The sequence below is a fragment of the Phacochoerus africanus genome, chromosome 6, assembly GCF_016906955.1.
Source record: "Phacochoerus africanus isolate WHEZ1 chromosome 6, ROS_Pafr_v1, whole genome shotgun sequence".
Lineage (NCBI taxonomy): Eukaryota > Metazoa > Chordata > Mammalia > Artiodactyla > Suidae > Phacochoerus > Phacochoerus africanus.
The window spans coordinates 89,355,986-89,373,212 of NC_062549.1; the positions used below are offsets into that span (position 1 = coordinate 89,355,986).

Here is a 17,227-nt window from a genome sequence, read left to right on the forward strand (position 1 = left end):
GGATGAGCAAGGATGGATACACAGGCAATGGAGTCTACAGTTCTTGAGGCGCTAACGAATATGGGGCATGGAAAGTGAGGGAGACTGAAGAGACTTCAGGTTTTCGTTTTGGGTGACTTAGTTCTATCCATGAGGGTGGAAGGCAGCTATGCTGACCACTCTACCCCCAACGCTGTGCTATCCATTAGGATGGGTGACAAGAAGAGGACTAAGTTCAGGGGCAGCAAGAGAGAGAATTCATTGGGTTTTGCTCAGTGGCGTTTTAGATCTAGAGCCATCTAGGAGGAGATCTCCAGGTGGCTTTGGATATGGGTTTTCAAGCAGAGGCTGAGGAGGAGACTGACCCCATATGATCATGCTGGTATGTCATGGGAGGTGAGGAGCCATAATCGGGAGAGTGAGGTGTGGACAGAGCCGTGAAGAAGAGCAGCTGGGGGACTGATTGAGCCCAAGAGGGGCTGAGGGGTCGGAGAAGAACTATAAAGAAGGTAGAAAGGATTTCAGGAAAGAGCATGACCTCAGTGTCCACTGGAGGGAGTTTTATATGGGGTTGGGGCAAAGCCAATTAGGACCACAACCACAGATGCCTGCAATTGTCCCATTAAGTCTCAGTGGTGTCCCCAGCACACCCCTCTCTAAGTCTCTTCTCTCTGCTCCCAGCACTGCATTGGTGGAGGAGGATTCTTCCCAGAGGGCAATCCTTTGCAGTGTGGGGATTTCTCCGCCTTTGACTGGAGCGGATATGGAAGACACATTGCTTACAGCTCCAGCCGGGAGATAACTGAGGCTGCTGTGCTCCTGTTCTACCGCTGAGAGCTGGGCGGTGGGAGACGTGGAGCCCAGTCCTAACCCCAGGTCCTCAGAGATGGAAACACAGAATGCTAACAAGGAGGAGAGGAGAATAAATCTCGTTACTTTCCCATTCTGTGTTTTTGAGTTCTTTTTACAAAGTGACTGAGACTCGGAAGGATCTTTTCAAAATAATTGCCTCTTGTTCTGTGGATTTCCTCTTTAGACCCCCTGGGTTTGGAGCTTCAAGTCTCAGGTCCCAGCATACATGTTTTCCCATTCTTTCTAGGGAACTCCTGAAAGACCAGAGGAAAATCTTGTGAGTTTTCCTACCATGCAGTTCTTGGTTAATCCAATAAACATCATGAAGAAGAAAAGATGATGATGATTGAGATTGAGCAGGAGAAAAAGAAATGGCAGGGTCACAACTGCCCGCTCCCTTTATTCCCCTGCCTTTGATACTCAGAACAATGTTCCTAAAATGATTTGAGTGGCGGTTCCACTGTGCATGGTTGGGGATGGTTCTCAGAGCACCAAGAAATTCATAGACCACCTGCTGCGTGTCCTGCAACTCAGCTAAACTTTGACCCACAGATGCCAGGAGACAGTTTCAGGTCCCAACGTGAAAGCCTGTGTCCTACAAGACTGTCCCTCGAGTCTCCACTTCAGGTGCCACTTACGGAGTCCAGATTGTCACCTGCACTTCTGACTGAGTGGCCATAGATTGGGGATGCCAAAGATTCCTCATTGGGTTCAGTTAATTTGCCAGAGTGGCTCATAGAATGCAAAGAAATGTTTTACTTTGCAGATGATAAGCTCATTATAAAAGAGCATAATTCAGGAAGAGCCAGCTTGGAGGGAGGGAGGGAGGCCAGGGGCACAGTAGGGGGAAAGGGCACAGAGCTTCCTTGGCCTTTCTGAGCCCGGCACTGTCCCCCGGGCTCCCCGTAGTCACCAGCCCAGAAGCTCTCCAAACCCTGTCCTTTTTCGGGTTTTTACAGAGGCTTCATGACACAGGCATGATTGATGAAATCGTTGATTAGTGTAATTGATTCAACTTCCCACCCCTGTTTGCCCAGGAGGGTCTGGGTAGGTGGGATGGGAATTTTCCTCCCTCACATCACAGGGCTGGTTCTCACTTCATTAACATAAGCAAAGACCCCCCCCCCATCTTTTTTCTTGATCACTTAGGAAATTCCAAAGGTTTCAGGACCTATAGGCCAGAATCAGGATGGAGGTCAAATTAATATTTCATATTGTAAATCACAACACGACACTCCTCAGGGATGCTTGTGGGCGGCAAGGTCTGGGCTCCCAGCTTCAGGTGCTTATTCCAAGCGGGAACCAAAGGTTCCAGTGAGGTCTGCGTGTATCATCTGTGGGAAAACAGGACGCTGATGGCATCAGTTCTGGCTTGTGTGCAGATGAGACATTTTATTTTATTTTATTTTATTTCTATTTTATTTTTTTTGTCTTTTTGCTGTTTCTTGGGCCGCTCCCGAGGCATATGGAGGTTCCCAGGCTAGGGGTCGAAATGGAGCTGTAGCCACCGGCCTACGCCAGAGCCACAGCAACGCAGGGTCCGAGCCGCGTCTGCAGCCTACACCACAGCTCACGGCTACGCCGGATCGTTAACCCACTGAGCAAGGGCAGGGACCGAACCCGTAACCTCATGGTTCCTAGTCGGATTCGTTAACCACTGCGCCACGACGGGAACTCCTATTTTATTTTATTTTTATTATTTATTATTTTTTAATGTTTTTGCCTTTTCTAGGGCTGCTCCCGTGGCATATGGAGGTTCCCAGGCTAGGGGTGCAATCGGAGCTGTAGCCACCCGCCTACGCCAGAGCCACAGCAACTCGGCATCCGAGCTGCATCTGCGACCCACACCACAGCTCACAGCAACGCCGGATCCTTAACCCACTAAGCAAGGACAGGGATCAAACCTGCAACCTCATGGTTCCCAGTCAGATTTGTTAACCACTGTGCCACCACGGGAACTCCAGATGAGACCTTTTATATTCTTGCTTATAATGCAAATCTGATTATAACATCCCCTACCACTCTTTACTGTACTCATTCTGCTGCGCTCTCTGTAGATTAGGGCAGGAAATCTCAAATAGGGTGGGAGGGGCATGACATCTCTTCTCAGGTAGCACTGCCAGATTTAGTAAGTAAAAATACGGGAGACCCACTTACATTTATTTTTCTTATTTATTTATTTATTTATTGTCTTCTTTGTCTTTTTAGGGCCGCACCCGACGGCATATGGAGCTTCCCAGGTTAGGAGTCTAATTGGAGCTGTAGCCGCCAGCCCACGCCACAGCCACAGCAATGTCAGATCTGAGCCTCGTCTTCGACCTACACCACAGCTCACAGCAACGCTGGATCCTTACCCAATGAGCAAGGCCAGGGATCGAACCCGCAACCTCATGGTTGCTAGTCGTATCCGTTTCTGCTGCGCCACGACAGGAACTCCTAAAATTTTTTCATCAAATAAACTTTTTGAAGAATAAGTGTCATATACCCATATACATCCCCAGGTTGTAAGCTCACAGCTTAATAATCTTTCAGAGTGAACATGCTTGTGTACTCACCAACCATACGAAGGAAAAGAACCTTGGGGAGTGCCCTGATGGCTCAGCAGGTTAAGGTTCCAGTGTTGTCACTGGTTACTGCTGTGGCTTGGGTTTGATCCCTGGCCCAGCAATGGATGCTGGCTCTCCCACCCCCAAAAAGGAAAAGGACCCGGGCGGTGCCTCAAAGGTACCATTTGCCTCTTGCCAGTCATTAAGGCATCGACTTTAAAATCTAGAAGACCAATTGGTGATTCCTAGAAACAGGGCCATTTTGCGATATCAGAATACATCTTACACTGTGGTGGCCTCCCCAGAGCCTGTTGTCATATGGGCCCTCTCCTTTCCTCCCAAGCCCACAAGCCATTAGACACAAAGGCACATGGAGGAGGGCCTTTTGAGTCTTCGCTTTGATGCCATGCTCTCTGGGGAGAGGCACTAGGAAGCAGAGAGTAAGCCCAACAATGATAAGGAAGTCAGTGTTGGAGTTCCCGTTGTGTCTCAGTGGTTAGTGAACCCGACTGGCATCCAAAGGACTCGGGTTTGATCCCTGGCCTCGCTCAGTGGGTTAAGGATCTGGGGTTGCTGAGAGCTGTGGTGTAGGTCGCAGATGCGGCTCAGATCCTGCATTGCTGTGGCTGTGGCGTAGGCTGGCAGCTGCAGTTCTGATTGGACCCCTCGCCTGGGACCCTCCATATGCTTTGGGTGCAACCCTAAAAAGACAAAAAGACAGTAAAAAAAATTACCATTGTTTCTAAATTATTTTCTAGGTTTAGTGCAGCTAGGATGAAAATTCCAAGAAGGTGTCATTGATAAACTTCAATAATCATCAAAGAAATGTAGATAATCAAATGAATGCACATAATTTAATTTAAAAATTTTTTTGCTTTTTAGGGCCACACCTGCGGCATATGGAAGTTCCTAGGCTAGGGGTCGAATCGGAGCTATAGCTGCTGGCCCACAGCCATAGCAACATGGGATCGAAGCTGCGTCTGTGACCTACACCAACTCATGGCAACACCAGGTCCTTTAACCCACTGAGCGAGGCCAGGGATCGAACCTGCATCCTCATGGATACTAGTCGGATTTGTTTCCACGGCACCACAAGGGGAACTCTAAGTTTGCCTTTAAAAAAAATTTGAAGTTGACCAAAACATGATAAATCATAGTTTCTAGTAGTGGATTTGGTTTCTATTTCAATCCCATCCCCTCTCCCACCCCACCCCTTGTTTCTTTTAATATCACTAGCAAAATATTCAAATTCTCAGCCTCCTTTGTATCTAGTGACGGCCATGTAAAAAGTGCTGGTGAGCAGAAGTCTAACTGCTCTTTGTTCCTTCTTTTTTCTTCTTTCTCCTTGGGGTACAGATATGAAGATTGGAGAGACGGTAGCCATTCTGTGATTATGAGGCTGAAAAACCACTACATACAGAGGGTGGTGACGCAGGAGCATCAGAGAAGTCAAGTACCCTCTTGCCATAATTGAGACTCACATCAGTCCTGTGTTGTCTACCCTGGAATATTTTTTTCCTTTTTTTTTTTTTTTTTCAGGGCTGCACCTGCGGCATATGGGGGTTCCCAGGCTAGGGGCTGAATCAGAGCTGTAGCTGCTGGTCTACGCCACAGCCACAGCAATGTCAGATCCGAGCCAAGTCTGCAACCTACACCACAGCTCACGGCAATGCCAGATCCTTAACCCACTGAGCAAGGCCAGGGATCAAACCTGCGTCCCAGTGGATGCTAGTCAGGTTTGTTAACTGCTGAGCCATGACAGGAACTCTTACCCTTGGAATTTTTGTTTTGTGGCAAATAACCCACTGGACCTATTTAGGCTGCTGTAACGATTTTTTTCTATTGTTTGTGGCCAAATATAATCCTTGGGTAGGGGTTCAAGAGATGGACTTCCTTAGGACTTCTTTGGGTTGCCAGAGGGGTGGGGGTTTGGGGGAACGAAAAGGGGGAAGGGGTTAAGAAGTGCAGATGTCCAGTTATAAGAAAGGTAAATCATGAGGCTATAATGTACAGCATGGGGGATAGAGTCAATCATGTTGTATTAACTTTGTAAGGTAGCAGATGATAACTAGACTTATCGTGTGGTAAGCACCTGCAGTGTGTAAAAATGTTGAATCACTATTTGTGCACCTAAAACTAATATAATATTGTATGTCAACTATAGTACAATTAAAAAAGAAGAAAGAAGTGGACCTTTTATTTATTTTTTTTTGCACCTACGACATGTGGAGGTTTCCCAGGCTAGAGGTCTAACGCTTGATCCTTAAGCCACTGAGCAAGACCAGAGATGGAATGCAACCTCATGGTTCCCAGGTGAATTTGTTTCCGCCTCACCACGACGGGAACTTGTAAGAAGTGGACCTTTTGATTCGCCACTGATAGAGATAAAAATTGGCACAGTTATCCGGCAGGCTATAGAGATAACTTCAAAAATGTTTATAGATGTGTTTATTCCAAATCTTGGTTTCCTAAATTTACATGGCCCTTGAAAAGTTATTCATACATATATCAGAGTCTCAGTTTCTTTCTTTCTTTCTTTTTTTTTTTTGTCTTTTTGCCATTTCTTGGGCCGCCTCTGCGGCACATGGAGGTTCCCAGGCTAGGGGTTGAATCGGAGCTGTAGCCACCGGCCTGTGCCACAGCCACAGCAACGTGGGATCCGAGCCGTGTCTGCGACCTACACCGCAGCTCACGGCAACGCTGGATGGTTAACCCACTGAGCGAGGGCAGGGACCGAACCCGCAACCTCACGGTTCCTAGTCGGATTCGTTAACCACTGCGCCACACAGGGAATTCCAGAGTCTCAGTTTCTTTAACTGAATATAGATAATACAGATAATGATAGTAAAGTTCTCACATGTTGTTCTTACGAACATTAAATGGAAGAACACTGCAGCCCTTAAAAGAGTACCTGGCTTATGGTAACTGCTCGATTCATGCTAGCTATTAGTACATTGTATTCTTTTTTTTCTTTTTTCTTTTTTTTTTTGCTTTTTAGGTCTGCGCCGGCAGCATAAGGAGGTTCCCAAGCTAGAGGTCCAATTGGAGCTGTAGCCGCCAGCCTACACCACAGTCACAGCAACATCAGATCAGAGCTGTGTCTGCGACCTCATGGTTTCTAGTTGGATTCGTTTCTGCTGCGCCACAACGGAACTCGCAGACTGTTAAAATTTATAAGGCAGAGACGGACATAATTGAATGGAGACATACTTCCACAGTAGGCACGAAACTTCTAAGGGAAAGGGATGGAAAACTTAATCACCAAACCTGAACTGCCCTGAATTCTCCTTCCAGCGTGTGGAGGAGCTTTCCCCTATGTCTCTCTCCTTCCATGAGCTTCTTGGAATGAAGCATTCCTTGCTAAGTCAGGCTCCTTTGCTTGTTTTGAAAACTTTCTGGGGGCTGCAGCTGAGGCCTTTAGGAGGAAGGCCCAGTGATGCCTCTGCCCATCGGTCCATGGAGAGAAAAACTGGTTTTTTGTTTCTGTTTTGGCCGTGCCTGTGGCATGCAGAAGTTCCCAGTCCAGGGATCAAGCCTGTTGCACAGCAGCAACCCAAGACACTGCAGTGACAATGCCGGATCCTTAACTCAAGCTCCACAAGAGGACTTTGGTTTTCCTAGGGCTAGATGAGGCTCAGCACAGAATCCTAGACTTAGAACTTACCATGGGAGTTCCCACTGTGGCTCAGTGGTTAACGAATCCGACTGGGAACTGTGGGGTGTCAGGTTCGATCCCTGGCCTTGCTCAGTGGGTTAAGGATCCGGCGTTGCCATGAGCTGTGGTGTAGGTCACAGTTGTGGCTCGGATCCTGCGTTGCTGTGGCTCTGGTGTAGGCCAGTGGCTACAGCTCCGATTCGACCCCTTGCCTGGGAACCTCCATATGCCACAAGTGTGGCCCTAAAAAGCCAAAAAAAAAAAAAAAAAAAGACTTGCCATGAATTTCGTTTACTTCCATGGGAAGTTATATAAGGTTATAATATTTAAGAAATTGCCAATTGCGTATTAAAAAGGTAAAATCCTGAGCATCTGTTATCAATATTATTTTATTTTATTTTATTTTATTTTTTGTCTTTTTGCTATATCTTTGGGCCGCTCCTGTGGCATATGAAGGTTCCCAGGCCAGGGGTCGAATCGGAGCTGTAGCCATCAGCCTACGCCAGAGCCACAGCAACGCGGGATCCGAGCCACATCTGTGACCTACACCACAGCTCAGGGCAACACTGGATCCTTAATCCACTGAGCGAGGCCAAGGATCAAACCCGCAACCTCATGGTTCCTGGTTGGATTCGTTAACCACAGAGCCACTACGGGAACTACTCCGCCGTTCTTTTTTATTTATTTATTTATTTATTTATTTGTCTTTTTGCTATTTTTTGGGCCTCTCCCGCGGCATATGGAGATTCCCCGGCTAGGGGTCTAATTGGAGCTGTAGCCGCCAGCCTACGCCAGAGCCACAGCAACGCGGGATCCGAGCCACATCTGCAATCTACACCACAGCTCACGGCAACGCCGGATCGTTAACCCACTGAGCAAGGGCAGGGACCGGACCCGCAACCTCATGGTTCCTAGTCGGATTCGTTAACCACTGCGCCACGACGGGAACTCCCCTGTTCTTATTTTATGTAGTATGCCAACCACTGGAAATTGTCATGGGCTGCTACGATTTTCAGATTGGAAATCTGTGGCTCTTGGATTCAGTATAAACCCCTCTCATGATAAAAATCTTTGACAGTATTCACACCTGGAGTTAATGAGTTCTTTGAGAAAAAATACTTACCTTCCTTTTCCAGTGACAGAATCACCTACTTCCGCCTATATGTTTTCACAATTTTGAGGCAAGCTTATGTCATTGCTTTTCAAATATACATTTGTCTTGTAACGCAATTCTTAGGAAAACGTTTGTAGCCTCCCTTGTTTGCTAAGCAAACACTTTCTACTTTGAGAAGGTCAAGGAAATTAATAACTTAGTAGGCCTGGGGGAACTGGCCTAAGAAAAGACTTCTCAGATGTCTAAGAGTAAGAATTAGAAAAAAAAAAAAAATTGCAGGAATAGACCATGCCCAGGCCTAAAAACTGAGTCTGCCATCAGGAGGTTGCAATTACAAAACAAGCTTTCAGTACTCCAGTACCCAGTGAGAGTCTGTAATTCTGACATGCTAGGGCACTTATTGGGGTAAAACCAGGATGAGCTTTTAAGCAAGAAATGGATATGTTGACATTCTTATTTTAAAGGAGTGTCGTTTTATTCAATTTGAAATTGTAATGGAAAGTGATCCTTCATGTGTATATTAAGATATTCAAATTCAGTGTCATATGTTTGAAGGACACTAAAATGTGTCATTATACCCCAAGTACTGGGATTTTGGCACTTGAAAGTCAACACAGGCCAAACCTACGGTTTGGTCCCATCCCCTCCCCACTATGCCCACGTTTTAGGGCTGCTCAATTGATTATAGACTCTATAATATAATCATCATTATGCAGCAGTGATTATAGAGGTCACTGAATATACATTTTGGCCACTTATTCGCAATAGCCTCCTGTAAGGAAGAGTATATTCAGCAGGGGATCGAGCCGTGTGTTGATGCTCAAAGAATGAAATCTGGAAGATTACTCAATCCAGATGGCACTAAAAATGTATGGTTTTATTTCCCCCCAACTTTAGAAGTCTAAAGTGTAGAAACAGTGTTTCTACAGTGTAGAAACAGTATTTCTCCGCTCCCTCCCTTGCAAGGTTGGGTCTGTGTCACTGGTTAGTATCCTGCATATGAGACACCAAATAGCTTGCTCTTGCCTGAGGTGGATGGAGTGAAAGATTTGGGGAATGGTATTTGTGTGTGTGCGTGCTTGTGTGTGCATGTGTGTGGGGTGTGTGTGTGTGTGTGTGTGTGTGTGTGTTGATCGAGCATGATTCCCCTGCCCCCATTTTAGGGCCATACTTGCAGCATAATGCAGTTTCCAGGCTAGGGGTCAAATCGTAGCTACACCCTGGCCTACACCACAGCTCACAGCAATGTTGGATCTTTAACCTGCTGAGCGAGGCCAGGGATGGAACTTACATCCTCACGGATACTAGTCAGGTTCCTTATTGCTGAGCCACAACAGGAACTCCAAATACTATTGGTGAAGGAAAATTTTCCATGCCATTTGGCGGTTGAAGACCCAGAATCAGTCATTCCTTTCATTCCTTCTTGCAGAACAGACCACCCTTTCCTCCCTGAGGTCCTGTCCTTTGTAACATAGAACCAAGGCAGCTGACACATGGGGCTGATGCAGTTTCCCTGATGTTTTCCCTTTAAGCTGCAGTGAGGCAGGCAGAGCACATACTTCCTGAGACACCACAGATGATGCATTTAATATTCTCCCCACAACAGAAAACAGAACACTGTCCTTCTAACCTCCAAGGTTGGTTTCTTTATCAGCTATAACATACCACCAAGCCAGTGCCTCCTATTTTAGCTATTTCCCTTTTTTCTTTTTTTGTCTTTTTAGGGACACACCCATGGCACATGGAGGTTCCCAGGCTAGGGGTCCAATTGGAGCTGCAGCTACCAGCCTATGCCATGGCCACAGCAATGCCAGATCGGAGCCGCATCTGTGACCTCCATCGAAGCTCAAGGCAACGCTGGATCCTTGGCCCACTGAGCCAGGCCAGGGATCAAACCCACCTCCTCATGGATACCAGTCAGGTTTGTTAACCTCTGAGCCACAACGGGAACTCCATATTTTAGTTATTTCCTGAAGGTGGAAAAGGGACAATGTTGACTCGTGTGCTGCTTGGTAAAGGCTCCAAAGCACCCTTTCTGCTTCCGTTTCTTTGCTGAAACAAGTCACAAGGCCTTGTTTACCATCCCAGAGGAGAGGCAGAATTGTCCACGTGCCTCCAAAAGCAGGAGACTCAATCACCATGACCAGCACTAATGGTTACCTGAGATATATCCTGATGAAGTGCTATTAGTGGTCCTTGGCTCATGGTTGTACCACACAGCAGAGATGCACGGCAGACAGCTCAGTCCTCTCTCTGCCCTTCCCTCCCTCTCTCTCCCTCCCTCTCCCACCTTCCGACATAATTCAGACAGTGGTGAAGTACAGGAGCACAGGTGTAAGTGTCCGTTATTAATACCATTAACATTCTTGGGTTGTGTAGTGGCTTATAAGTGTGGGAGTCACCTTCTTTCTCCAGCACTGAACACGGTGAGTGGCTCCTGCCCCTTGGACAACAAACAGATGTGTGGCTGGAGGCTCAGAAGTGAGAGGAAGCAGTGGCCTGAACATCAGCCTCTGGTTCCCGAGAGCGGACCCAGCAGCAGAGGTGAGTGATGGGCGTGAGGAATCGTAGGTTCAGTGGTCAGCCAGAGCCTGGGCAGTGGACAGCGCTGAAAGGAGTGGGGCTGGGGGTGTGTGTGTGGGATGGAGAAATTTTGTTTGTTAGCACATGTGGACCCTCTCCTGGGGATTATGGGCTTCAGTGGGGATAGGCATTCTCCTCTAATGGGAGGGGATGAAGGCCAGACAAAGTTCAGTACCATGAAGGCCAGCTCAGCAGAGCTCCTGGGCTGGTCAACCCTGGAAAAGGACCAGTTGCATTAAAACAAGTTCATGGAGTTCCCGTTATGGTTCAGTGGTTAGCGAATCTGACCAAGAACCATGAGGTTGCGGGTTTGATCCCTGGCCTCGCTCAGTGGGTTAAGGATCTGGTGTTGCCGTGAGCTGTGGTGTACATTGCAGACGGGGCTTAGATCCCACATTGCTGTGGTGTGGTGTAGGCCAGTGGCTACAGCTCCGATTAGACCCTTAGCCTGGGAACCTCCACATGCCTCGGATGCGGCCCTCGAAAAGACAGAGAGACAAAAAAAAGAAAAAAAAAGTTCATGATGTGAAGTTGGTAGGTGTACTGTGGTTACATATGAGAATATCCCTACTGGGAAAATACACAGTCATCTAGAGGCAAGGGCCTTCATATTTATGACCTTAACTTTTTCAGAGAAAAAATTTGTATGTGTTTGTGTACGCATATAGAGAAATGGCATACATGATACACGGGGTAAAATACTATCAATAGGTGAATCTTGGTCAAAGCTATATAATATATTTATTTTTGCAATGTTGGGTAAGTGTTCTATTATTATTATTTTTTCCCATTTATGGCTGCATCTGTGGCATATGGAAGTTCCTGGGTTAGGGGTCAAACTGGAGCTGCAGCTGGGGCCTATGCCACAGTCACAGCCACACCAGATTTGAGCTGCATCTGCGACCTATGCCACAGCTTGTGGTAGTGCCCTATCCTTCACCCACTGGGTGAAGCCAGGGATGGAACCCACATCCCTACAGAGACAATGCAGGGTTCTTAACCCCCTGAGTCAAAAGAAGGAATTCCCTATTCAATCATTTCTATCTTCCTTTTTTTTTTTTTGGTTTTAAGTAGAATTGCAATGATACTTATTTATTTATTTACTTACTTATTTTGCTTTTTAGGGCCGCACCTGTGGCATATGGAGGTTCTCAGGCTAGGGGTCCAATCAGAGCTACAGCTGCCGGCCTACGCCACAGCCACAGGAGCGCGGGATGTGAGTCGGGTCTTCGACTCCACCACAGCTCACAGCCACGCCAGATCCTTAACCCATTGATCGAGGCCAGGGATTGAGCCTGCAACTTCCCGGTTCCTAGTGGGATTGGTGCTATGCTGTGTGTGCCCTGAGCAGGGGTCCCCCCTCCTCAGATGGTGGCTGTCACTTGTGTGACCAAGAGCACTGCTCCCTGGTTCTCCAGCCAGTCACACATTTCTTCTTGTTGCCATGAACTAGGGATCCTTAACCTCACTTCACCACAAGAGCCCTCCCGTATATTTTTACGATCCTTAAAGCTGAAGGTTGAGTTTTCCCATTGTGTTCAGCAGTTAAGAACCAGACATATGTCCGTGAGGATGCATTGGATCCCCCGCCTGCTCAGCGTGGGTTAAGGACCCAGTGGCCGCAAGCTACGGCATCGGTCGCTACAATGCAGTGCGCCCCAATTGTGTGGCTGATGCATAGTCTGGCAGCTTCGGCTCTGATTCACCCTTCCATATGCCCCTAGTGCATCCCTAACAAGAAAAAAAAGGCTGGAAAGGGAACTTAGAAACGCATCTTTTCATTCATTAAAGGAATAGGACACTGAAATCTCAGGAACTAAACAGTGGCTCAACGGCAAACACTGTTAGTAATTGGCATAAATGGAACAATTACTGCGAATCTGTGGTCTCTTTCCTCTCCATCCATTCCGCTTCAAGTAAGGGGAAACATAGTAATTACCATGTATCTTCCCTAACTTATACTATTTCAAATGTTTTAAATCTTTTTTTGGGGGGCTCTCCTCACATCATATGTATGCTTCCGCAGGCTTAGGGATTGAATCGAGCTTAGCCTTGCTGGCCTACACACTCATGGACACCAGATCCTTAACCCCCCTGCGCAAGGCCCGGGCTCAACTCATTCCTTGGGTTTGTTAACAACCACTGAGCCATAACGTGACTCCTCCATAATTTATTACTTTTGAAATCTTAATTTATCTTTTCTTTACAACAGCAATCCTGTTGAGTGTGCAGGAGATTTTACTGTCCGTCATTTGGTGAATTAAGGCAGTGAATACTGGGAGTGGGATTACTTTTCACGGGGCCAGTAACCTAGTTGTATATATTAGAACCTAAGATAAAGTTTTTTGGTTTCTTGTGTGGCAGCAGCAGCAGTTAGGATCTTACATTATCAGTGCGAGTTCGAGTCACTTCTGGGCCATGGTTTGACCCTGGCCTGGGAACATCTGCATCTGCAAGTGCACCAGCACAAAAAATTTTTTAAAAACGCTCTCTTGGAGTTCGTTGTCATGCTCCTACAAATGATCGACTGATCATTGAGGCTAGTTCGTCCCTGGCCTCCTCATGGGTTAAGGTCCGGTTTGCGCTGAGCTTGGTGTAGGTCCGACTGGCTCAGCATCTGCGTTTGCTGTGCTTGGTGTGAGCCAGCTACAGCTCTGATCGACCCCCTAGCCTGGAGCCTCCTATGCCACATGTGGCCCTAAAAAGCCAAAAAAAAAAAAAAATCATCTGAGAACCTCCGTATAATGCTCCCATGGAAAATTAAGTCCAGTTGGTCAAGTAATTGAAGAAGGTTCGATTTACATCATCTCTCCTTTGCCACTCTTGAAGAGTTTCAATGTACATCTAGGGAAATTAAACATCTGAGACTTCCCATAGGAAAGAACCTGTTTTGTTGCTTTATCTAGGCAGATTAATAAACACGCTTGAGATTTCATATTTCACAGGTTTGGAACTTTCAGGTAACGCCTTTTGGGAGTTTTGGACTTTGCTACTTCTGACGAGAAGGGGTAACATCTGGGATGGTCTGAGGCAATATGTTCTCAAGAAGAAGGTACAAAAATGATGCTTGAGTGATTTAATGCATGTAAAAGGAGGTTGACACAGAGCTCTGAGGATAGATTGTTACCTCCGGGTACTTGTCAAAATGACACATACACCCGTTATCCTAGTGTCATTCAGTGTCCATATTTTTATTACTTCTTGGTTGTCTTCAGTAATGACATTACTCACATTAATTTTTTTTTTTGTTACTGTGGTAAATACACGTACATAAAATTTACCCTCTAATCTTTTAAAGTGCGTTTAAACTACATTCTAATTGTTATGCAACCATCACTGTTACCAATTTCCATAATTCTCTTTATCTTGCAGCTGGAAACTGTGTAACATTACCATACTGATTCCTTCCTTTGCTTCCTGCCCCCCAGTAGAATTCTATTGTCTGTCCTGCTATGAAGGTTGATCACTCTAAGTAACTTCATAGAAATGGAAATGTGTCTTTTTGTGATAGCTTATTTAGCATATCTTCAGGCTCATACCATGCTCACCCAAGTTTATAGCAATATGGTTCAGAATTTCATGATTTTCCTAAGGCTGAAAATATTTCTGTATAGGGCTCTCACGTTACTTTTTGTACATTAAGCCCTTGGCCTTTTAGCAACAAGTTGTCTTATTTTTTGCACTCAGAAGGGGTCACACACCTGGTGGGGCCTTTATTTTCCCGCTATGATCATCAGTTACAGCCTCTTAAGGGGATGAAGTGAGCAGAACAACGAAGTGTGGAATACGGGCTTAAATAATTATTCAAATGAAAGTTCCTGGGACAGTATCTCGGCTGACACGTAGAGAGCTGAATTAAGGAGTTAGATTTAGAGGCCAGAAACTGAACCTAAAAAACAGGCTGTTTTTTATTGTTTCTTTCTTTTTGTATTCTTTGTAAAAACTGGTAGAGGAACTGGGATACACATGCTGAAGGTGGCCCCCTCACAAATTCTCTACAGAGGTAAAAACCACAGTGCTCCAGAGCAATGGAGGAACGATTTCACCTACTTTTGAGAATTGGAGTAGATGTAGGAGAGGTTCTCCTCTAACGGGACTTTTTCCTCATAGTTTTTTCCAAGCGCTGTGAGGTCAATGAGACCCTAGATAGCCGAACACCATACAGCCCCAGAACACCAGTACTCCTCCCCTCATACCCCCAGAGGCCCTTTCATAGTTGTCTAGTCCCTCTGCTCTCCGCTCCGTTGCCAGGGACGGGAGCCTGTCCAGGGCCCCCTTTTCACCCATGCATCGGTTCTCTGAGAAGGCAGAGCTTCACACTCTTACCTTATTTCATGGGGCTCTGGGCAAGTCCTGAGAGATACGAGGTGCATGAGTTCACCCCCTCACACAACATACCCTTGCTCAGTAAAAATCACCCATCTACTCATCACTATATTCTGGCCAGAGTTTTCTCTCCTCATAGGCAATGCCCTGGGGGGAGCTACATTCCCCTGAGTACACGATGGGTTTGTCATTGATATCACGTCTTTTGTCCTGGGCAGAGTGTGGGTGGGCAATCTTAAAACAACAGGAATTTGGAGTTCCTCCCCATTCTGAGTTGAATACCACTTTCTGTGGCTCTTAGGCCTCCGCATATCTCTCAACCCTCACCCCCTCTCCACTCCTGTTCTAAAATTTGCTTTCTTGCCGCTGAACCTTTTTGCTATCCCATCTTCCACTACTCGTCCCCTTCTTCCTCAGACTCTAATCTTAATAGTAATCGTATAGTAAGGTTGTGCAGCAGGAGCGACAGAAGTGTGGGTGTCCGCGGGTGGGACTATGTTTGTAAAAATCTCACGTAGAGGGAGACTTAGCCATTAAGAAGAAAAAGCTGGGGTTAATGAATTTGTGAGTTTTTGAGAGGGAGCAGAGGTAGTAACTCGATTTTATTCAATAGCGTTTTGTATTTAGCCCAACTATCTCTTATAATAAAAAACTACTGTGAGAATTTATTGGTGTTTTATTTTTAGGAATTACTTTTGTTATTTACGTTAATTTTATTTTATAATATGTAAATATTTACATGGTTCAATATCCACTCTGGGTATTTTCCTCTGCATGTGGTTGTCAGATGGTTTAAGGCTCTTGGCTCGTGCAGCTGCTGGTGTGGGGTCCTCGGGTGTGCTCGGATTTTCATCCCTGACCTCTGGGGAATCCTATATCGAGATGGGTGGAAGAAAGAAAGAAAGAAAGAAAGAAGAAGGGTGAGAGAGAGAAGAGAAGGAAAGCCTCTGCAAACCAAGGTATAATTCAAGAAGGTTTATCTTCTACACCCTTTTCCCACTTTAATTTAAGTCTTTTCACTTTATTTCTTCTCTCTACTCTCCCTAAAGGGAGAAAATCTCTCTGATTTTTCCATTCGTTTTTTGTTATAACACTATTTAAAAAATTTAATCTGAACATAATAGGACATACTCTCACATTGCTACTACATCTTGCTCTTTTCACTTACAAGTATTTCTTGGAGATTGCTCCAGAGCAGCATCTTCCTCATTACTTTTTATGGCTGCTTAGTACTCCGTTGTGTGGAGATACCATTTTATTACTGTAGACATTTGGGTTGTTTCCAGCCTGTAGCTGTTTACAAATTCAATGCTACATTTACATAGTGCACATTTCTTTTCTATTTTATTTATTTGCCAGAATAGCACTTTGGGATAGATTTCTAGAAGTGGGATTGCTTAATAAAAAGACACTGAGGATTCCCCTTGTGGCTCAGTGGTACTAATCTAACTGATCCATGAAGAAGTGTTGATCCTCCATCAATGGGTTAGGATCTGGCATGTGCCGTGAGCTGTGGTTAGGTTGTAGAACGTGACTCAGACCTGCTTTGCTGTGGCTTGTGTATAGGCACAGATATAGCTCTGATTGACCCCTAGCCTGGGAACTTTCAATTGCCAGGGTTGGCCCCCCCCCCAAAAAAAGCCTGTTTCCTCACAGACTGACAAACAAGCATGATCTCAATTTTTGGATGTAAATACATACTCTGATGTGCTATCTCCATTTTAAAACTTTCATTAAAAATAAATCAGGAGGGAGTTCCCATTGCGGTTCAGTGGAAACGCATCCAACTAAAATCATAGGTTGCGGGTTCAATCCCTGGCCTTCTCAGTGGGTTAGGATCCGGTTGCCGTGCAGCTGTGTAAGTTGCAGATGCGCTTGGATCTGGCATGCTGTGGCTGTGGTGTAGGCCGTGGCTACAGCTCCAATTAGACCTCTAGCCTGGGACTTCCGATGCCATGGTGAGCCCTAAAAAAGAAAAAGAAAAAAATTATGAGCAATGTTGACCATCATTCATCTTTTGTATTTCTTTCTCTGTATATGCCTGATTATGCCCAGTTTTTTCTATAGGGTTATTAGTAGTTTTATTTTTGTTTTGTTTTTCCTGTTGAACTCATGGCAATGGAAAATTCTGGACAAAGGATAGAACCTGAGCCACTTGCAGTGACAATGCTG

The 17,227-nt window shown here is 45.8% G+C and overlaps 2 protein-coding genes across 3 annotated transcripts in view; both read left to right on the forward strand.

The window, feature by feature from the left end:
- Positions 1-894, forward strand: part of LOC125128697 (intelectin-2-like) — a 60,604-nt gene extending 59,710 nt beyond the window's left edge. The window contains exon 13 of the mRNA XM_047782877.1: positions 661-894. Within this exon, the coding sequence (XP_047638833.1) occupies positions 661-813 (153 nt within the window). The 3' untranslated portion in view covers positions 814-894. The remainder of the gene's footprint in view (positions 1-660) is intronic.
- Positions 1-17,227, forward strand: part of CFAP126 (cilia and flagella associated protein 126) — a 72,040-nt gene that overhangs the window by 38,411 nt on the left and 16,402 nt on the right. The window lies entirely within an intron of this gene.